The sequence below is a fragment of the Bos javanicus genome, chromosome 11, assembly GCF_032452875.1.
Source record: "Bos javanicus breed banteng chromosome 11, ARS-OSU_banteng_1.0, whole genome shotgun sequence".
Lineage (NCBI taxonomy): Eukaryota > Metazoa > Chordata > Mammalia > Artiodactyla > Bovidae > Bos > Bos javanicus.
The window spans coordinates 14,686,646-14,711,327 of NC_083878.1; the positions used below are offsets into that span (position 1 = coordinate 14,686,646).

General features: G+C 33.1%; 1 protein-coding gene across 3 annotated transcripts in view; it reads right to left on the minus strand.

Annotated features, from left to right (window-relative positions):
- Positions 1-1,426: 1,426 nt before the first annotated feature.
- The window catches only part of MEMO1 (mediator of cell motility 1), a 111,133-nt gene continuing 87,877 nt past the window's right edge, over positions 1,427-24,682 (minus strand). For all 3 annotated transcript variants that reach the window (XM_061431998.1, XM_061431999.1, XM_061432000.1), the window contains 4 exons: positions 22,711-22,853; positions 14,623-14,699; positions 3,479-3,583; positions 1,427-2,098 (listed from right to left, as the gene is read on the minus strand). In XM_061431998.1, the coding sequence (XP_061287982.1) occupies positions 1,967-2,098; positions 3,479-3,583; positions 14,623-14,699; positions 22,711-22,853 (457 nt within the window). In that variant the 3' untranslated portion in view covers positions 1,427-1,966. The remainder of the gene's footprint in view (positions 2,099-3,478; positions 3,584-14,622; positions 14,700-22,710; positions 22,854-24,682) is intronic.

Consider the following 24,682-nt stretch of genomic DNA (forward strand, 5'->3'; position numbering starts at 1 on the left):
ACAAAGATGTCCATCCCACTATTTATAACTGTGAAATATTAGAAACAACCTAATATCCAAAGAGAGAACTGGTTCAATTATGTTATATTCATACAACAGAATAATAGGCAGCCATTTTTTAAAATCACATTTTCAAAGACATGGGGAAGTTCTTATGGTAAATTATAAAAAGCAGGGTATACAACTATATGGTCAGCAAAATCTCAATTCTGTAATTATGCACACACACAAACACATATACACACCCATACGTATAAATAGCATAGACAAAGATTGAAAGGAAATACAAAAAATATTAACAGTGTTATCTCTGGATAGTGAGATTGAAGATAATTTTTTTCTCTTCTTTATACTTATCAATATTTTCTAAATTTTCTGTAATAATCATGTATTAGTCTTATATCCAGAAAACACTAAAAATTTACTCTGTAGTCAATTTTGTAATTTTTATGGTCTATATAATAAATAAGGAATAAATATTTACAACACTCAAAAGTATATCTGAATGATGGGAAATAAATCAATAACATGTAAGAATATAATTTCCATACATGTATAGGTGGGTAATTTTGAATCCAAAAGATTACAGTATTTCATCTCAGTTCTTGAGGACAGAAAGTTGGTATTTAGTAAGAAATGCAAATCTTTAAATAAAATTGGTGCAAGGCATCTAAAAATTGTGCTATTCTGGCATAACATTGAAGATATAAATGTTCTCCAATGTGATATAAATACCCAGTGTTATATTAAAATAGGTATAATCTAGTACAGACATCATGGCCAATAATTAACTAATTGAGTTACATTTTTTTTTTTTTTGCCAAAGTGACTAGGATTGATCTAGGCTAAAGAAATACAACACCATACCATTATTTTAGTTGGAAGAGCCGCACCAAAAATCATGACAAAAAACATCGCAGAACTATAAGAAAATCCAGTGGTTTTCTGTTGTTATTGTTAATGACTTCTTGCTAAAAATTCAAGTAAGACAGTCAAATTGCTTGGAGCACTAAAAAAGCATAGCAGCAGTGTATGGTCTGCAATGATTTGAGAAACACTAAGAACATTCTTCATTGTTTCCTCATTTGCAGACTACTGCCTATCAAACACTATCTGAGAATTACAGAACTACATCTGTGTTCTTTACCAATCTTGAAATTATATTGTATTATAATATAGTCATGACACAAAGTGATGTCACACATAAAAAGGCAAACTGTATGTAATTTTAAAAACTAACTTTAAAATATGACTCTATTATCTGTGATAAAAAAAATCACATAAATATGTAAAATATAAAAATACATCCTAACATACTTTTACATAAGAACTAAAGTTTACCACTTTTAACATAAAAATTCTGAAATGGAACTAATAAAAAACAATTTTCATATGTACCACAGAGCAATAAGTTTAAATCAGACTATTTTGAGTTGTGTAGCCCTTTATTAGCAACTAAAATAGAAGGTATCTGTTGTACAATATGGGTAGTAATTGACTATAACTGGAGAATTTTATATTCTAATACAGATCATTTATAAATGCAACTTCTTTATTAAAAAGCTTCCACCCTTTTTGTTTGTTTGTGTACAATTTGCAAAACTATTCTGAAAGCAGAGTATATGTGCACAAGTCTGCAAAGAGTGCAAATTAGGATATGGTAAATGCTTTACAAGTTACTTTCAAAAAACTGACTGCCACAACTGTGCCTTTACATTGCCTGTTTTTTTTGATCAAAATATTTTGATGCCAGCGTTCCTTCCACTGCTCTAAACTATAAAGCATTTTTTTTAATGAGTTGAAATTAAGGAAGGACTACACCTACTAGAAAAGAAGAGAAGAAAGTTCTATTAGTTTGAGGTTTCAGAATCCCCCCAAACCAGGACCAGTATCTTGGTAAGGGTTAGGCTGGGACCCTGGACAGAGCATGAGTATGTGCAGATGGCATTCCTGAGGATTCAGAGCTTCAGTGAACCGTGAGTGCTCCAGCTGCATAACTCACTGAACTGTCTTGCCAGTTTCTACACTGGCTGGACTGGGCATAATTCAAAAAGGAAAAGCTCATATTCATTCCATTCTTCTGCAGCTCTGTGATAGCCTAGGAAAAGAAAAAAACTGGTTATGACAGACATCACAAAAAAAGTGAGCACTCTCTGAACGCACTGGTAGCTTAACTTTGTTCACTTCACAAACGAAGCCTAGATCCCTCCCACTCTACGTTTCTTGGATTTCCCATCACCTCACATTAAATAGGAAAAAGAATTCTTTATTTCATTCTCTCAAAGAACAAATCCTAATCTAGCTTCTTGATAAATATCAGTCATCTTCCACTCTATCTCTCCCTGTATTTAATAAAGCCACTTAAAAAATAAAAAAATTTTAAAGCATAGTATCTTTCTCTCTATTCACAAAACCAAACCTTGGCCACTGTCGTCTTGAAATGTTGGGAGTGTTTTCTTTCTCTGACATTGATTAAATTTTAAACGTATATAAATTAAGTACCAAATCTAAGAGGTATACCAGGAATTTAATCTAACTGTAAATTGGTTCATCATTTATTTTACTAAAATTTTACTTAGTGAAGTTTTATTTGATCCAATTCAAACTTTAGTAAATTAGTATAGATTAGTCTTGTTTAAATTTCAGAGATCAATTTAAGCCCTTAACAGACTCTTACAGTCAATACTGCTTAAGAGAAGACCTTTCCTAAAAATCCACAATGTACTATCTTTCAAATTACAGCACAGTAATGCTAGACCTTTAGGTTCCTACCCTAGACTATTCTAGACTACATTACCAATTCCATGATTTCTCTGCCTCTCCAAACAATGAGCCCATTATTCCTTCCTCTTCCCATTCCTGAGTACACATTTTCTTCTTTTTGAGTCTCACATTTTCTTCCAATTTTAGTTTTATTAGGGAAAAAATTAATGTTATTATCTCTTTAGAAAGTCCAGTTAATCAAAAACTTCTGCCTCTTTACCAGTCTTTAAATGAAATATTATTGTCTTTGTTATAAGAAGAAAAACATACCATTTGCCTTGCTTTATTAAATTATCAATATCTAAAACTCAGGCACAGAATCTTCCACTTATTTTTTATGGAGTCAAGAACACTAAATAAAACCCCCAAATTAGTAAGACCATATCTCTTGAAAACTTACTTTGGTTTATATTTGTAAAGAGCATACTGGAACTGGCTAAGAGTCAAGAGGAAAAAATGAGTTTCAACTCTAAAAAACTCTCTGTATTTAAAAGAAAGTCTTGGCCAGTCATACAGTGATAAATAACCTTAAATTACCAAAACAATAAAATTTAAATTATCTTAAAGGCACTAGAAAGAAAATTTACTACATATACCTAAAACTAAAGCTAATAAGCTGTCACAGATGGTATCAATTAAGATATTCCAAAACATAATAAGATTAAATGTTTTCTTTAAAAAACAAAACAAAACAAGGCTTCCTAAGGATACTCACATTTAATAACACCCCAATGGGATGTCTTCCACATATAGTATTATGGTATTTCTTCAAGTAATTGCTAAAAGATACAGGATCTAATTGTTCTATAATACTCATACCCTAAAAAAAAAAAAAAAAGAATGAAAGAAAAAGAAAATAGGACAACTTATTATTTCCTAATTAAATTTAATTACATTTTAAAACAGCTACTTAAAGCTAATGATCATAATTTTCCAATAAAGAAAACACATTACTTAGTGAAGTTGATACTTCACTCATTCATCCAAGGTAATCTCATTATAGTCAACTCTCAACAATACACACATTTTATTAACAAAAACATTTAATCCCCAGTTTAGTTTTCTCTAACCTCCTGGGATGTTTCTACACCACGTTCCCCAGTTGTCACTCAGCTCACAAATCCTCAAACATTTCAGGATTTTACATTTTTCATATGTGTGTGTGTACACACACGATTTATACAAGTAAACCTGTTATGAACATTTTCATACAAAATCTAAAATTAGATTTGATATATGGTTATTTTCTCATGTCCATTATATTACTCATACCACTGACATAATCAAGAGCTGATTATAATTTTACTACTTCCATTACATATACTTAAATATCAACAGTGTGTAAGGCATTTTAATTATCAGTAATTATTTAGGTATGTGATAAATGACACCACAAACTAAGAAAATAGTTAATATATTTTTAATCAATTTAAAGCTCATAACAGACTGATATAAGCTTAAGCAAAATAAGTCTTTACAAACAAGCTGAAAAAATAAAAGTTCTCTCTCTTTTAAACTAGAATGTTTTGTTTTCAAAATTTTAACTGAGAGTCAAAATTTTTTAGACTACTATAGAAACGATCTCTGATTTGGACAAATGTCCAATCAGAGATTACACAATTACACAATTAATTCTGTATTCTGCAAATGCCTTCAAATGTGTTCATAATACATCGATATAGAGCAACTTTAACTCATCTGAATCAAGCAAATAAACCAATGATTCTAAACTCATCCATTCACTAACTACGTCACCTTATTTTCTTACCCAGGTAAAATACTTTATACTTATGTTCAATGAAGTGGATTAATATCCTCTGAGAGAAATGTAAATTGTGGTTTAACTAATGAATCAAGTGACATAATTGTGTCTTTTTTTAAAAAACATAATTTGTGTGTTTTTTAATTGTATTTCAACATATTTTAACAAGCACAATGTAAAAGCGTCTACAGTAATCAAATGAACACTCATCTGGAAAATGACAGCAGTTAGCAAGTGACACAGTACAAATACTGCAGTGGCAACATTTAAATCAAAATTTAATTTTATAAAGAATCTTTCTTCAGAATATCCAAGTTTTTCATAAACATTATCATATTTTTCTACAAATATATCTGAAAGATAAGCCTATGTGTGTGGTCAACTTCCAACTTCTTGCACATCAATTAGCCACTCTCAAATTTATCCAAAACCAGTGTTTAATGCTAAGTTGGTTTTCTCCTGTCAACTAGGTGGCATATGAACTAATTTAAAAGTTAAACCTAAGATAAATGATTAGTATTATGATGTTGGTACATAGAAAATCACTCAATATGTTTCTACAGCAAATAATAATACAGAGATGGAGTTATAAATCTCTTCCATAAATATGAATAATCAAGGTCTAACTCCCTAAAGATGAAGAAACTATACATTAAAAAGGTTAAAAACTTGTCTCTAAATTTCTAATCCTAGGCTCCTTCTCATTTACTTACTCTACTTCATACAGAATAGCAAGAGAAATATCAATAAACCTTTAATACTCGCACATAGCTACAAATGCTATACATCTTATAAAAGAATTTTCAAAGCTCCTGGATGAAGTCTAGGACAGCTTACCCTAAATCAAATTCCACTTTGTAATACATTATGTAACATTAAAGGTACAATATGTACCTTAATATTAAAATCTCAAAAGCACACTGTGAATAAATGTATTACATTTATATATATTAACATGAATAATTCAAAGAGAAAACTAATGATCACATTTGTAGAAGACAAAGAATTCAAAGTAAGTGGCCAAGAAACTTCACACAGAAAATATAAAATTATAAATGTAAAGAAGACACTACTAAATAAAGTGTTCAAAATGAAGATACAATAGTTAAATTACAATACAGAAAGCAAAAAATTGAGGTAATGGAAGTTAAGAGATTAAATTTAAAATTTTAATTCCCTGAAGTGCGTTATGTACCTACCAGGGCAAGAATCAATTTTATTATACTCAATTCTCTGACAAATACAACAGTTAAGAGGTATGCCTTTTTACAAATAAGGGATAGACAGAAAAAGTGAGGCATTTCTCATGAGTGAACCTCACCAACTAGAAAATTCATAAAGTATGCAAAAACAATAAAAACGATTAGTAAAACTGCAAAATGGAACACCCATTAATTAACACGGAACAGTGACAAATAAGCTTTTATATATATTTATGTTTTGATTCTAACAATTCTGAAACTACTATGACCAAAATTCAAAGAAGATAAAAAAACGCCAGTTTGATGCTACTGCCCAAATTCCAAAAAGATGAAAAATAAAAGTGCTTCCCAAATATGCCTAAAGAACTCTTCTATTTCTTAAAATACTGGAAGAGATGATCAGTAAATCTAATGTCCAGGTGATAGAAAGCTTGGTAGGGCCTGGTATATTGAGAATTTGAACTTAATCTAATGTGATTAAGAACTTAATGAATTTAATCTAATAGGAAGCAATGAAGTGGGTCACTACCCATTCAGCTCTAAAATACAACAAGACATTATATCCAACTGCCTATCCATCACAATGACCATATGGGTTTCTGAGGAATTTAGCAGCTTTGACAAGAAATCCTCAGACTGAAAGCTAACTTCCTACCTTGAAGGGAAGAAGAGCAAAGGGAATCTATCATTGTGCTGACTCTCCAAGTAATAAGTGAAAGTTTGTAATGTCAAATCCTACCTGGTCATCCTAAACTGAACAGGCAGTTCACCTAGCAAAGCTGCAAATTCAGAACTCTAATAAGATAACAAAGGTTTTCCCTTTTTAAAAGTCTGCTGCTGCTGCTGCTGCTAAGTCGCTTCAGTCGTGTCCGACTCTGTGCGACCCCGTAGACAGCAGCCCATCAGGCTTCCCGGTCCCTGGGATTCTCCAGGCAAGAACACTAGAGTGGGTTGCCATTTCCTTCTCCAGTGCATGAAAGTGAAAAGTGAAAGTGAAGTCGCTCAGTCGTGTCCGACGCTAGCGACCCCATGGACTGCAGCCCACCAGGCTCCTCCGTCCATGGGACTTTCCAGGCAAGAGTACTAGAGTGGGGTGCTATCACCTTCTCCGTTTTAAAAGTCTACCTATATATAATATATTACGTAAATTTCACTTAATTTTAAATACTATTACCTAGAAATAATCTCCCTCTAAAGAAACAAACACCAAAAAGAGTAGCAAAACATTTTTAGAAGTCTTTGAGAAATAAGAACTGAACCATATCTTTCAATTATTAACACATAACTAAAATTATATTATCATATCATTAAGACTGTGGCCTTCTTTTTTAAAATAAGGATACACATTTATGTTGGAGAGATGGGTACACATTTAGGAAGATGAGGTAGGAAAAGGAAATATTCTAGTTTCTTTAAGAGGTACCAAGATAAAATCTTAGAATGAAAGAAATTTTATGGGGAAAAAAACCACTCTAAACATAGCAGTGCTAAGAACAAATGTACTAATAAACAGCTACCTTAAGGAAGATATTGTGAAACTAGTAGCAACTACTAAAGAAACGACCGGGCTAAGTTCAAGAGAAAGAAGTGTGAGGAGACAAATATGAACGATTTTACTTTCAAAAGATTAACAGGAAGAGAAGCAGCTAAAGTTCAAAGTAAATAAAGTGACTATTATAAATCTGGAAGGAAAAGAAGTTAAAAAGATGACTACAATGACATTTTCAGATTCTCTCTGCCAAATCATAAATGCCACTAGCCATAAGCAAACACTGGTTTACATCAAAAGCAGTACAGAAAAATAACCTACAATCAACTATATATAAAATATGTATAAATGTGGCTGCTGTTTCAAGTATGTTATCTAAAAGGTTCACAGAAATCAATATCTTAAAATGTGCTCTACTTTGGTCACTATACAAACTGAAATTGCAACATACTAATTACCAAAAAACATGGCCAGTAGTCAGTAATATTGTAAGGCTTTCAGAATCTACATCTCTTACAACTAGTTACTTTTTTCCTCCAAACTACAACATTTCAAAGATTCAGCTTGTTTTCCTATATATTTTTCTTTCCTTACGTGTTTTCTTCACATAATTAATTTTCAAGATATCCAAATGCTAGACATAAAATTCCTCCCGTCAAAAAATCAGCAATTTTTCTTTTGATTTTGGAGCCTAAAAACTTTATTTTCTAACATTTTATTAACTATGTTTAAAAAGACTCTTCTGATAACAAAAAAGGCACCAAAACTTAACATAAGTTTCAAAATAAAATCTAAAATTTTATAATTTTATACTTAAAATAATCTTTTCACTCTATCAAACTTTCCAAAGGTATAATTACAATTCAGAATTGCTAACATTTTTGCAATACTTGTATAGAAGTATCCTACTATATTCTCCTCTGAAAAGATTGATATATAGAAATTATGATATTAATTCTTAAATGAAAGAAACTTTACAACATAAAATGATATTCATAAAAGGAATATACAGTAGGATATTCACCATTTGGTCACATAATCAATTAAGAAAACACACTGCATAAGAGCTGGCATAATATTGAGTGTATAGATATACTTACATGTATAAAATCATATATACATGAGTATATGTATACAGCTAACCATTCTTGTTATTTTAATCCATTTATTCTAACTCCCAGAATGGACTTATAACTTGAATTAACAGCATGCTAATAAAAAAAAAAAACAACACTTAAGAGCCCTTTGAAAATTATATAGACATATATTACTTATGGACTCTGTGGGAGAGGGAGAGGGTGGGGAGATTTGGGAGAATGGCATTGAAACATATATAATAACATGTATGAAACGAGTCGCCAGTCCAGGTTTGATGCACGATACTGGATGCTTGGGGCTGGTGCACTGGGACAACCCAGAGGGAGGGTATGGGGAGGGAGGAGGGAGGAGGGTTCAGGATGGGGAACACAGGTATACTTGTGGCAGATTCATTTCGATATTTGGCAAAACTAATACAATAAAAAAAAAAAAGAAAAGAAAATTATATAGACATATATTACATAAGTGTTTCAATAAATGGACCACAAAAATCAAGTTCAAGTCAAATGTTATATCAACTATTAAATTCAAGCATATTAAAATGAAGCAAATATTCAATATTTATTCCAAAATTATATTCCAGGCTATTTAAATAAAAATTTTAAAGCTAACTTCCAATAATTTTGCATATGTAAAGTACGGTAGATTTGGAATTCAACCTAAAGCTTATTGGTTCTGCTGAACCAAAATTTGTAAAAGTTTCAAAGCCTAAGAAGTGAGCAGAAGAGGCAAAAAATTTCAGAAGTTACAAGAATCATGCCAATGGGTAAATGTGACTCTTCTTGCTCTTCCTCAAAGTAAGAAACCAGGGTCTAGTTATCCAACTGATCATACACATCAAGAAAGACAAACAAAGCTAGTCCTTTTAATATAACCTAAAAATCAACAAAGTTAGAAGGCAGGCTAAAAGAAATGTTAACTATAGATGTTTGTAATATACAATATACACATAGAACAATAATATTACTTAAATATGTCCTCTATTCTAAAAAATTCCAAATGATGCTATTATGTTCAGTAACTTCAGAGCACCAGGTAAACCAATGTTTTAGGGAAACATTTCCCTTGTGCTAAAAGCATCAACTCACTGATTGATGAATTCTTACATTTGCAAAATTAAATGTTCTCTGATTAAAGTCCACAAATTACGTAGCTGAGCAGAAAACAAAGGGTAAGAAAATGAATAGGAAATTCTGTTCTTTTTCAACAGATCAGGGTCCATAATAGGCTAGCTCCAACTCACCTTCAAAGCTGGTTTTGGAATACAGTTGTTTGGACTCTCTCCATATTATTAAAAGGGGATCCCCAGGGGCAGGTATGGGCAAGTCTATTTTGAGAAAGTTCCACAAGTGATTTCAGTTGTAAAGATGGGGTTGGGAATTACTACAGTAGACAATCCCATCTCTGCCTTGGCTTTGATTAACAACTACATGTTGAGAACTCCCAAACTTACTCCAGATCTCTTCTCTGAGCTCCAAACCAATACAGTTAATCCATTAGCAAAGCCCTGTGGAATACAAGAACTCAAATCTATGAACTTCTTTCCATCTTCACTAATACCACCCTGGTTCAAATTACTAGCATCTCTCCCCACAACTCCTGCCAATGCCCACTGTTACTACTCCTGATCCTTTTGTAGAATCCATTCTCTATACAACCAACAAAGCAACCTTTAAAATAATTATTTTATTATTCCATCATTTCACTTCCCACTGTATTCACATAAATTTTCTATCCTGGAAGTTAAACCCCTACATTATCTGATTCCCGGCCCACCTCTCTTACCTGAGCTGTATCATTCTTATCCCTATCTCCTATACTCCTATAACCCTGATCTTTTTCCCTTTCTTCTAACACACTAGCCTCTTCCCATCATAAGACAGTTTTGTCTAGAATGTTTTCTTCCCTCTTATCTACTGAGTTTGTTCCTTCTTATCATTTATACCTCAATTTAATGTTCTTCCTCAGGAAGTCTTTTTCCAAGCATTCAATCTAAAGCAGCCTAGAATTATACGCTTTTTCAAAACCCTGTTAATATTTTCTGCATAGCACACATCACTTTTGGAAACTAACATATACTATATCCTTGCTGCTGCTGCTGCTAAGTCGCTTCAGTTGTGTCTGACTCTGTGCGACCCCACAGACGGCAGCCCACCAGGCTCCCCTGTCCCTGGGATTCTCCAGGCAAGAACACTGGAGTGGGTTGCCATTTCCTTCTCCAATGCAGGAAAGTGAAAAGTGAAAGTGAAGTCGCTCAGTCGTGTCCAACTCTTTGCAACCCCGTGGACTGCAGCCCACCAGGCTCCTCTGTCCATGGGATTTTCCAGGCAAGAGTACTGGAGTGGGGTGCCATTGCCCTCTTTAAAAATATATATATATATGTGTGTGTGTGTCTCCTCCAGATAGAATAAAATTTCTGTGAGATCAAGTGAGCTTATTTGTTGCCTTATTTTCACCAGTGCCTAGAACTTTAAATTTAAATGTACTCAAAAATAATTGGTGAAAAGAAAATCCAAATGCCTACTTGCCTGATATCTCCACTTGGATGCCTTGCTATTTGTAAGAGCAAATAAAACATATCCCTAATATTTGAATTTATGATCACCCTCCCTTGTAAAAAAACTAGTCTTATCATCTTGTGATTATGACCTAAGCGCAGAGAACAAAGACATAACCAGCAGCATAAGCCAGATAATTAAGAAACATCTTTTTTTTTAATTTTTAAAAGATTTTTTTATAAATTACATTCCATATACAATTATTACAAAATACTAACTCTATCCCCCACGTTGTACAATACATCCTTATAAGCCTATCTTACACCCTACAGTTTATACCTCCCACTCCCCGACCTATGTTGCCCCTCACCTCCTCCCACTGGTAACCACTGGTTTGTTCCCTATATCTGTGAGTCTGCCTCTTTTGTGTTGTATTCACTAATTTGCTGTATTTTCTGGAAGGAATTACCCTTGACACTTCCTTCTCCTCCAAGTTTTATCATCAGTCTGTCTCTAAAATATACTGGACACATCCACTCTGTCCCTCTCTTCCCCATCATCAACCCAACCAAATTACCATGTCTCACTTGGATTATCAAACTAGTCTACTCATTTCTCCTCCGGCCTCTGTCCAACCCATTTGCTGCAGTACAGCTATATGATCTATTCACATACAATCTTCTTCTATCACTTTCCTATTTGATATCCTTTAAACAGACTGTTCTAGATTCTCTAGCCTAATTGCTCACTCTCTCTCATCCCCTCAGCCATTGATTTGACAGATATACATACCGAGTACCACAAAAAGCCCAATACAAAATAAAGATCTTGATCTCATGAAGCTTACAATCTAATAGAGGAGGTTTTCACCAACAAATCAACAAATATTAAGTCACACAGTAATAAGTGCTAAGAAGAAAAATAGAACAGGGTAAGGTTTTACACTGAGTAACTGAACAACAAAAGGTCTTAGAATGGTGGATTCCCAGATCGCTCAGTAGTAAGGAATCCGTCCGCCAATGCAGGTTCGATCCCTGGGTCAGGGAGATCTTCCCTGGAAGGGAAGATCCCCTTGAGGAGGAAATGGCAACCCACTCCAGTATTCTTGCCTGGAAAAATATCATGGACAGAGAAACCTAGAAGGCTATAGTCCATAGGGTTGCAAAGAGTCAGACATGATTGAGCACATCATAGAAAGGTCTTAAAATAACTGTTCACCACAGGGGCTTAGTGGAAAATTGTGGGCATATTTCTAGATGCTCAAATGCTCCATCATGTCCAACTCTTCACAATCCTATAGCCCGCCAGGCTCCTCTGTCCATGGAATTCTCCAGGCAAGAATACTGGGGTGGGTTGCCATTTCTTATTTTAGGATATCTTCCCAACCCAGGGCATATTTCTGGGTTGTGCCAATAACTAGAAGATACTACTGGGGGATTTAGTGGGTGGCAACCAGGGATGCTGACTGTCCTGCAATACAGGACAGTCCCACACACAAGGAACTGTTCTTATCCCTTAACACTTTCACAGCCTGGAGAATCCCATGGAGGGAGGAGCCTGGTAGGCTACAGTCCATGGGGTCACAAAGACGACTGAGCAACTTCACTTTCATGTCCATATATGAGAAAAACCTGCTTATAATTATCTACAGTCTTAACACCATTTTACATACAAACACAAAGATGTTTTGTATGATTTTAATATAGATTTCCCAAAAACAAACTATCATATAAAGTGAGGGAAAACTATACTTTGTTTAATTTACAGTTTTCCTATGAATTATTCACCATTTTAGAATTGGTGAATTATTCACTCACTCATGTAACTTGGTAATGTAAGTCACAAATATAAACATCTTTAAATAGATGTTTGTGTGTAGCTGTTGAATTAATGATACTCTGTAAGTATCTAACTACTCCACTGTCTCCTCGAATACAGCTGGTACCTGGGCATGTAACATTATCAAATATATATTAATTGAGTATAAATTACTTTTCCTTTTATTTCTTTCTCAGATTACAATTAGGGTATTTGTTTAATCTAATTATGTACACAGAAAGATTATATTCACCAACTCAATCATTTGAAAAATATTTGCTGGGCCCCTACCTACGTTTCAACAGCTATTCTAAGCACTTTGGATACATTTGTAAAGAAAACATATATCCTTACATAAAAAATAAGTGAAATATTTAGTTTCTTAGAGGAAAAGTAAGGTGGATGGTGGATGCTGAAAGGGCAGAGTGTAAGATGTGCCAGTAGGCCTCACTGGAAGGGTGGAAACCGAGCAGTCATAAAGTAAGTGAGACAGTCCAGTGCAAAGGGCACAAGCTCTAAGCTAGGGCACATATATGGCATCACTGGGGAACGGTATGGAGACCGGTGTGTCCAAAATGCCTCCTAAACATCTTACATCTCTATATTGTAATGGCTTCTTTTCTAAGTCTACTGGATGATGAGACTGTAAGGTCGATTAAATCAGAGATCATGCTTTCTCTTCTCAGTATCTTCAATACTTCATACAGTATTAGAATACAGTAAACACTCAATAACCATTTGCTTTATGAAGAAATTAAATGACATAGAACCAGAAAAGTTTTCTGAGGCAACTGAGAACTAAACCTCAGAATAGCAAGATTAGAATAGTAGCCAGAAAAGAATTAATTGACGAACATGACAATATAATAAGGCAAAAAAAAAAAAAGTCAGTGAATCAAAATTCAAACAAAATTTCAAAGGCAAAAGTATTAGGCCATAATCGGATTTAAAGTAACATGATAAATTTAAATATGATAAAATCTCCTGAGTAACTGCATTTATTCCATTTGGCTTTTAATAAAATAATACTACTCAATATAATCTACTTATAGCTTCAGATCCAAAATCTTTACTAAAATGTATTTCTACTTTGACTAAATATTCTTATATTAAAACATACCCATAAAGCTTATCACAAATTGGCCAAGTTGATTTTAACAGATTACAGGTTACAGAGTTAAAGGTTGATAAGAGTTTAAAGATAATTTAGAGACTAAGTCTCTCCAAGTCTCTCATCTTAGAGATGACAAATTGAGGACTATAAAACTGAAACAATCTGTTGAAGATCAGAGAAAATTAGTGATATATTTGCTAGATTTAATATTCCATTATGAGTCGATACCAAAATGATCTGCATGTCTCTAAAACATTAAATATTATCTAAAATATTAAATACTAAATATTAAAGCAAGTACTCTAACCACCCTACTTCAAGGAAAACTTGAGGTTTTGACTCAATATCCGCAGGATATTTTGACTGTAGATTTTGACAATATCTGCAGTTTTGACTGCAGGATCAATATCTACTGAATTCCTGGGCTAGTAAAGAATACAATAATGTTTTAAAATTCTAATTTAAAACAAATCCAAATTCCATTTAGGAAAACCCAAATGGCCAAAAAATAGAATTAAGTAATAAAATAAACTTAGAATTTCCTATGATTGTCTCTGCTTAACAGTAAGTAGTGGCATTAGTATCCTATTGTCCCTAAAACCAAGACATTCCCCAAATGGTATCTAAAATTTGTATCTAATTATTCAAAGCATAATTAATTAATCAAATAAAATTAAGATGAAGGAAATCTCTACTAATAGAACAGGGATTATTTTATAATCAATATCACATGATTACAATATATATTTTGCACATTTAAAGATAGGGAAAGAATTATCAGCCCATTGTATACCTTAACATAATAAGTCTTGAGTCACTAATCTGAAATTAAAGAAAAAAATCTTAGAGCAGTAAAATCCCACACCTGAAGGACTTACCATTTTATCTAGATGTTCAATGGATCTATAAATCTCCCCCTGGGATTCATCATAGTAACTGTAACGGAACCTTTGACCTTGAAACAAATATCATGTACAAAATAAAATAGGGAAAAATTAGAAGCTAAAAAGAAAGCAAGCGCTTACCAAATAATTTCAGTTCTCACGGAAGGCAAAGCACAGCTTAAGCCTCTGAGAGAATGATTCCCAAGAGCCCTTGTATGTAAAAATAAAAGGCATATTTGGGAAGGTAATAAAGAAATGATATATCATCAGTGTTTTACAAGGTTAAAAACTATTTCAAACTGTAAAACCTTAAAGTCACAAGCAATACAAAAGACTAAGGAGAAACAGTTTAAAAGTTAGAAGCATTGTTAAAACATATTATATCGGTCTATAATGGAAAGTAAACCCAAAGAACATGATTCAAGAAGATTTGGCTTAAGGAAACTATCTCAATATAACAAACCAACGAAAGCTTGGCTTTTGTTGTACAAATGCAAAGATTTAATCTCTACTACAGAAAAAAAAAAAAAATGTAAGTCAGAGATATATGTGGCTTGTATAATTTTTATGATCTAAATTTTTAAAATTTATGTCACTGTTGCAAATGTTAGAAAACGATTAATACAAGTGCCTTTAAGTAGGATACACAAAAGTATAAATTTAACAAGTAAGTTCTACTCTGACAATGAAGTCTCCATAAGGGTACAAGCACAGAACAGTCAATGTTTAGTTATTCTCCAAAGAACAGAGAGGGCAAATGGAAGAAGTTTAAAAAGGGAGAAACAAAAGGCTCAGGAAGTGAATTTTGCTTCCTACTATGTTCATATAAAAGCCAAAAGTTAAACATATTCATAATTAATTACAGATTATTATTCAACTGATTGTGTTGTATTTCAGATATATCAAAACTTGTTTTTCAGCAATGCCTTTATTTTCAAGAACTCAATATTTTTATATTCCTTATTTTCAAAGATGCATCAAAGTACAATTCTGAAGGCATTAGAGTACACTAATCGTGTACACACATACGATGCGTCTTTGTGCTGAAATTTTACAGCAAAGTTCACATAGCCAATTATTATCCTCGCATCTGAGAAGATGGGTTTCTTTGACTGGATAATTATGATTTTTAAGTTTTCTATTTATCTCACTAAAAAATATCATCTTACAGATCACGAGCTATGTAAAATTATAAAACCCTTTGGATGTCCTTTTTGAGAGAAACCATACTTCACAATTTTTAACATTTCATTAACTTGTTGATGCTGATCATCTCTGATAGTCACCTTTCTACAATATACCGTATTTCCTTAGCTTTCACATATTAACTTTTCACGTACATTAACATGTATAACTACTCAATGTGGCAATTCTTATTTCCCCCCACTCCCCCACCGAGCACCACTATTAAATCAATATTGCATCTTACAATTCATGATATCCTAGAATCAAACAATAGGTTTCTGAGACAATTACCTGCATTTTGAATATTAACAACCTTTTCTGGTAAACACTGGAAATTACTGTATGTTGCTATAACTATCAGATCTGTTACAGTCCTTGAACTAAAAAAATTCTTAAACAGTGACAACTCTATCACTCAATATCTCTATATTAAACAATTCATCAGACATTTCCTTCAAAACTTAGAGTTAGGTACAGCTTTGTTTTTCTTTAAAGACTATATGTACTTACTCCTATCTAACATGCATTACATAATTTACCCTATTTTTCCTATTTGCCAGGCTGGTCTCAGAAGGTTCAAAGACAAATCTAAAGTCTATCGTAATAACTTAGTGATTCAATTCACTGGTACTAAATTTCGACTTTTATTGCAAAGTTCTTTAGATAAAGCTGCCTCACATCGTCTGTGAAATGAATAAACAATCAAATAAACAATCCTGGACAAGAAAATTCTAACTCACTGTCACTGTAATTAGCCTATGTGCCTGGAGAACTGGACGTGTACTGGGCAGTCGCAAGACTGTGTCCAGATGCAGCAGAAGTGGAATGACGTATCCTGCTCCACTCTTTGAACCTGAGCTGCTTCAAGTTTATACTAATACATTCTCTTTTTCTTACTTCTGACAATAACTGTTAGTTTTAGTTGCCAATAATCCCTGTTACTGGGACATAATTGTCTTATCTCAAGATGGCCACTCTCAAGTGCAGAGAAAAATGTGTGTACTTTGTGACATTTGCTATTCAAAAGTCTTTTCTACTTATTTTCAATTTTAGAGCTGCTGTTTCAAATTGCTGAAGTTGGTTAAACCTGCCTTAATCATACATCAAAAGTGTAAACTATATTTTAAAATGCTATCTTATTCATATGGACCATTTTCAATGTAACATTCACTTAAAAACTGCTTCTGAAGACAGAAGTACACAGAATGTTTAAAATAAGTTAAAATACTAAATCAACATGTGATTTAGTAAGAATGACAAAATACAAAGAAAATAAATAAGCAAATGTTTTAATATTTTGTTATCTACTTTTTGCTATGTTTTAGTAGCCATCTCGAAATTAGTAGCTGAAGAACTGAATAGAAATATTTGATAAGCACTAAAGAATTTCTGTTAAGAAGCTAAATTCACACTTCTATAGCTACTACATTGAAAAAAGTATCTTACTTGTAACAGCTCAAACTGTCTCATGATAATTTAATTTTACAAACATTTCAAAATTACTTCAGTAATTCATTCTGGTCAACACGCTTAGAGAAAGCATCAAATTTAACGTAAATAGTTGCCATTGTCCTAGCCTAAATGCATTAATACGTACATACGTATGTATGCATATACATGTGAAAGCACATGAGTACACACACATAACACCTTTACTTAAACACCATTTGCAATTTGAATTCAAAAGATTTTTTTGCTTCCAATTATTAAAAATAAAGTTTATCAAGATTTTATTTACTAAGAAATAAAAGAAACGACACTAATACAATACACTGTTCATTGATGCACCTTCAAATATTGCTCATTTAAAATATATTATGATTTCATGTACCTCATGAGTTTTGTTTCACAGTATTTCTAACGTTCAGTAAAGCTTATGCAGCTAAAGTGAACAAATACGGTTGCCTATGTGCCTGGAGAACTGGACGTGTGAACTTTTATATAAGTATGAATTAAGCATATCACATAGTAAGAGAAAATTACTTACCTGAAACTTATCCTTTCAGAAGGTACACTGGGAAAATGGATTCTTTGAGCCCCTGTTTCAACTCCAAGTATGAGCTTTCTAGCTTTAAGAGCCATTGACACTGCCCCTAGGGGCAGCACAAGCTTTGGAACTCCCCTAGTGAGTATGTCAGTAGTTTCTTCAGGTGCCTTCCCTCAGTTCTTTTCAAATTCAAAAGATGAGAGGAAAAATAACCCAAGAAAAAAATCCTGTAAAGCAGAAACCTTACTCTTTGAGGGAAGGAGGGTAGCTCATTTGTGAATCCATTCCAGAGCACGCTTTCTGAGAAAAAGAAATACAGGTAAGTAATTTTCCCATCTCCAAAGGTGACTGGTGATTAATGAGTGGATTCACAGAGTGTGGAGAGTAAGCTCCAGGGATGTCTGTTTAACACACAACAGTCAACTAATGAGGACAAACACAACAATGAATGGCACAAGAACCAACACTGCTTTTGAAATACCTCAAAACAGGAAGTAAAAAAAAAATTAACTATCTCAACATTAAGCTATATGCTAGATTGCAGAAATAAATATTGAGCTTGGAAAGTTGTTCTATAAAGCCCCCAAAAGATCAGTGAGCAAAACAGACTTCCTGATGTATGTCCAGGAAAAACTGTACTATTATACATTTACTTAATCCCTTTATATGTTTAAATATTTGAGTTCAACCTCACAACACCTTGAGATAAGACTATTAGACCATTCTACACTAAGGACCTAAACTAGGGACATTTAATTGAAATCACTACCAAAGAAAAAATGTTTCATAAAGAAAATATTATCTAAGTAGCATCAAATAAGGTATTCATTTTTATAAGCAATATACTATAGTCCTTTCATTCTGAAGTCTTAGTTACAATGTAAAATTATTGGCTTTCTCTCAAACTCGCAAAAGATCAAAACCCTAAATATGTGAAATCACTATGTACCAATATTTGAGAAGACAAATATGATATCTTGAATAAGATATATTTCAGGAATTAGCTAACTTAAATCAATTTAAATATTTAGAAAATAGTAATACCATCATACCCAAGAGACTAACAACAGAAAGGGAGGAGAATATGAATAATCATATACTAATACATATTAAACTAGAAATGCCAGTTTTTAATAAGTGGCATGTATTTATTAAAAATTATGTAAATATACAAATGCAAGTTTACAGATAAAAATCCAAACCTGCTGAAGTGACTGTAGTATAAACCTTATTCATATTTTAACAAAATAATTTATCATTAACTTTTACCAAATAAATTTACTGAAACTGATTTGAAATTAAAACTATCCTTTAAAAGGAAAATTATCTAATAAACAGAAGTGTGAATCCACTTTAAAGAATCAACTTCTGTTAGATCCAGTTTCATTTAGAAACTTCTCAGAAGTTAACTGAAAGTTATGTTAATGAAAGCTGTCAATAATCTAAATTTCAAAGTATAAAGTTCAGGATGATCAGGAAAAAGCAAATATTAACAGAATATATGGGAAAGAGCAAAAATAAAACTCAGGAAAACAGAATACAAACTCTACTAACTAGAAAAACTAAAAAGTCCTGACAACAGACAAAATTCTCTGTAATGGAGCCATCCAGCAAGGTGTGGCATTTTAAGTGCACAGTGCATGGGGACACATCACTTAACCGGGATGAAGTCAACTACCAGCGGCACGCGTCCTTTCTCTTATGTTACTCTTCCTGATACGCAAATGGTATCAGAGAAACACCATTTGGGGCTCCCCAAAAGCAGGGAGATTCAAATGAGGGGACAGAAAGACAGGGCACAACAGAATCTAGGTTCCAAACTGTCCCTTTGCTTGTCTCACCCAAAAAGAAAAATTCAGAGGATTTTAATCAATTTTTTTATTTCTCCAATATCTCCTTCAAGTCTAAACAAGAGCTAAGTGGGATCAGAAAGATGAATCTCTTTAAAGCAAACCACCCCTTTAAAAAATTAATTTTTACAATGGACATTGGCTAACAAATAAGGTTGACAAGGCAAAATTCTTCCAGTTACACACATATAGGTCTCTCAACTGTCTCTATCATCAAGTTTTTCATTTTATTTTTCACAGAACCCGGACTGAATACAAAGAGAAACAACCACTAGAAATAAAGATGTCGTTACTGCCAGTACTCTAACATATTATTTAACAGCAACAAGAAAAAAATCCCACTGTATATATCTGAGCAATTGGTCAACTGTACCATAATCAAGTGACTTCTCTTAAAGAAAAAAAAACAGCTATTCAGAAATGTGAAGTGTATTAAGAGCCTAACTCAATGAAACTTTTAAGATCTTTTGAGTACTTCAGAAAATTCATCTTTCCTGTGAAATGATTTTGAATTCAGCATTATCATTACTTAGGCATGATAAAATCAATCCGCATAGTATCATTAAAACAAGAAGAAACTAAGTATTGTAGTCATGAGAAAAGGCTAGATTTTTGAGATGGAAATTACTGTTCATCCATATAGGAAAGAGGACCAATGCCACTAGAGCATGAATTTCAAAAATATGAAATTTATCTTCTTTAAGTAAACACAGTTCAATCCATAACTAGCCAATGATTCATATTATTTCAATAGGCATGTACAGGAGAAAATGAAAACTTACTTTACAAGAATGGCAGTCATTATTACATTGTAGAAAGGAGTCTACCAATTTTGGAATAGTGTCCATGTAACTCTTTCCACTTACCCCCAAACCTCCAACAAATTTCCTAACAAGAATCAGTACAGTGCTTTCCGTAAGTACAAAGTAAGCATTTAATGAGCATTATTAGCGACAGTTATACTGAAAAAATAAACACTTGGAAAGGTTCTATTACTTAACCACTAAATGTAAATATAAATATGTTTTAGTCTCTTGACAATTCCAATAGCTAACATTTACCAGGCTTTGGAAAGTTTGACTTCTTTTTTGTAATTATAACCAGAAAATTCGATCCTCCAATTTAAATTCCAAAATTTTCAAGAAATCAGTAGATTAAATGGCCTAAATAATTTTCTGAAGATTTAAATAGATACAAAACAAAATCTGTTTTTCTCTCTCAACATTCTACTTAAATACAGTAGCGGACTAGGATTTGCTTTATAATCACCAATGAGGTAAAAAGGATGAGTTCACACAAAAGCAACATTAAAACATCTCGTCTTTTAAGTGGATTTATGTTGTGGTTGTACTATACCAACATTGAGGGATAGTCCAGGCCCTGAAGAATACTATCATATCAGGGAAGTGAATTATTTAGATCACAAAGTGATTTTAAACAATTCAAAGAGCCTTAAAAGTGAAGAGGAAGGGACACATGCTTTAGGAACTTTAAATTTCTTTATTCATAATACTTTATTCTTTATTCATGCTTCATTCATAATACTAAGAAAAATAGCTTCTCCCCCCCAATAATGATACTCCTTAGTTTTATGACTAAACTTCAAAATCCCCAAGAAAAGAACCCTTTCAGATCTAAGTAATACACTTATATCCATAAAAAATAACTTCTGCCAAAGGTAGCAAACCAACTAGCAAATAGAATTAATTATTAAAGAACCCTGAGAGGCGAGGTAGCACACAGAGCTACCTGCATACCCTAAACTAGGGCTTTCAACCTCAGCACTATCGACATGTGGGCAAGATAATCCTGTACGTTATAGGATGTTTACCTAACAGCTCCTAACAGCTTTGCTGGACTCTACTCATTAGATGCCAATAGCATCCCCACCTCCTTCCCACTCCAGCTATGAGGGCCAAAACTGTCTCCAGGCTTTTCCAAATGTCTCCTGCGGGGATAATCAGCCCCAGCAGAGAAATCAGTGATAACAAAATAGTTATCTATACCATTAGGAAGAATGGTTCTCTTGAACTGAAATCTCAAGGCCACACACAGTGCAGCATGATGTAAGAGAAGAAGAAACCAGCCTATCCAGGCCTGATAAATGTAGAATCAACTCTGGCAATCAATGACAAGACATGTAAAGGCCAGAGCTCCCTATAGCTCATTAAGGGTGTTTTTCTGGCCATTATGTAGCTTAAAATTTATGGTGTTGAGCCTTATGTTTTCACCATAATCAAAGAAACAACTGAAGAATGAACAGATATTGGCATCCTTAAACCATTAAATCAATGAGTCAAAGAGTGTCCTAAAAGGAATAGGATTCAGAAACATTCTATCACAGTAATGAATAAATAGAACAAACTGTATCCAAAGAATTCAAGAAAAAAATTTAACTAAAAGAGGCATCCATAAACATCTCACTTCCCTTATGATCTATTCATTGTGAAGCTTCCTTATTTTTTTTAATTCACAATAACAAAAATCTCTTCGAAGTTCTTATGCTTATGAACCAGTGAAGACCACAGTGCTAATAGCTAACATGTTACAATCTTTGGAGGGTACTTTGAGGTATAATCTTTGGAGGCAACTATGCGCAAAAATTAAGCACCAAAGGCAAAAAGAGAAAGAAGAAAGGACTAATTACAAGAAAAAATGTGGAGCAAGACTGGCATAGCATACAGTGCTCTTCTTCGTTCTAAAGAACATTTGTTTTAATCTGCCAAAAAACTCACTTCAGAGAATTTATCACACAGCTCTACCTAGAAATGGGGTTAAAAGATCTTAACTCCTACTAACCTAAGTGTCTAAGCAAGGATGCCCTCACAGTGTGAATCCAATTATACCAGTCGCCTTTGGAAATGTATCCATAATCCCCTATTACAATCTCATCCTTTTTAAATGACCAAGAGTTTTTTATTCACCTTTATATATTATTGCTAAAAGTGTAACTTTCCAAGGAAAGTGATAAATAACTGAAGATCAGAGCTTAGAATGAAAAGACACCTTTAACCACAAGTACATAATTTCTACCATGAAATGGTAAAATCTAGAACTTACCCCAATGGCAGAAATCAGAAGAAACCACAAAGAGATTGCTAGGCTCCGCTAGGTATTTACTGAAGAGTTTTCCGAATTCCTGTTCTTTTGACTCACTCAGAGCTCCAACCAATACAGGAATAATGGTAAACTCATCCTTATGGCTTAAAGAAAACAGAAAAAAAAAAAAAAAAGTCATTTAAGAAATAAAATAAAAATAGGTTTCCAATGCTTGGCACTAAAAAGTGGAACATTTATTAACAGTGGTATGGATAATATACATAATGTTGTTGAATCCTTAAAATCTATAAATTAATATTTAAAGAAAACCATTCAAAAATGAGAGGTACAGAATATTAAAAATATCTATGTAAATTACAGAAATGTACACTAGTTCTTTAGGTAAAGCAGCTATTTTACTACTAACAATATCATCAAATATAAAAGTAAGCTCATCAAATCACTATCATCAATCTTCTCAACTACCCAAAAAAGCTACAATCATCTCTGCCCAATGCTTCTGCAGTTTAAAAGAGCATTAAATTCTTCCTTACTTAATTCTGATTGTAAACACCATCATTTCTGGCACTAGCTCTATAAACCTGCCAAGTGAGACCCACAAAACTTATCTTGGCTCCCAAAAGATTCACCAGCTACACCTCAAACCTAAACTAATTAAACAGATACAGAACAGTCTGAAGATACAACTCAAATTTCACTGGCATCTAGGATGGACATAGAATTCAAGGATATAGGTATTAATTTCTGGCAGCAAGAAAAAGATACCACGCCCATCCACAATGTCTATAGCATATTTACAAGTCCCTTTTTCACTCTACAGATTGAAAGATTTATGGAAAAGGAACAAAGCAAATTAAGAATAACCGTGACAGGCTATAGAAACAGACCTTTAAAAATTTTCATTGTAGTGAAATTTAATTTACATATATCCAATATTATTTATATTCTAAATGACCCCAGATTTGACATTGTAGAAACATGACTCATGCTTGTCTGACTTGTTGTGAACAGGACTTAAAAAAAAAAAATCTTATGATAAATGGCTTTTAATATGATACTCTGGCACTTAATTGATGTAGGACAAACAGAATTTATAGAAGGGTCTGTAAAAAAAAAAAAAAAACTAGGTTTAAGTATTACCAAAATAAATGTTAGCTCAGCTTCATAAAGCTAAATTCAGGGCACCCAAGCGCCTCCCCCAAAAAGGCCCCCTTACCCTTGTCAATTGCGAAATAAACAGATCATACAGATCTCCAGTCCCTCTGCAATGCAGGGGCTTCTTGGGCAGAATCTGCATCTATGGAGTAAGAAAAAAACAGGAAGCTGGCAGAGGAAGCTGCCATGGGATATCTCTTTCTATGATTCTTAACCACTGTGCTTCACAACTGCGTGAATGAATAGGGGCTTTTCAGTAAGGTAAGAGTGATTATCATATGAAAGAAAAGAATTTGTACTCTTGCAAAAAATTCAAGAAGATTGTTATGAGTTGTTCTAACTTCAAGCACTACCTACATAAATAAAAACACTAAGATCATTAAAATGACACAGTAGGGAAGCAGAGTATAAAAAAACAAGAAGTCAGAAGAAATGGGTTCAAGTACTATCTCTATCACATATAAACAAATGTTGAGTACAAAGGTAAGTTACTAACCTAAAAATTTATCTTATTTGCAAAATGATCATAATTACAATGTCTAATTCATAAAACTGTTACAAAGTGAGGAATACTGTAAGAAAAGTACTTTGTCCGTGTTGGTTTACTCTGGAGAAACATCACAAGTCTAATCTGTAAGAGCCACCAAACCACTCAGTTAACCTCAGTTTGAGCTATCTATACAGGGGTAAAAGTCTCATACTACTGAGAAATCCAACCTTTGAATTAAGATTCATCCATCTACCTCTTTGCCATTTCACTTTTTAAAAAATAATTGTTACTTCTGTTCTGTATCCCCACAAGGCATAAATCAAAGAA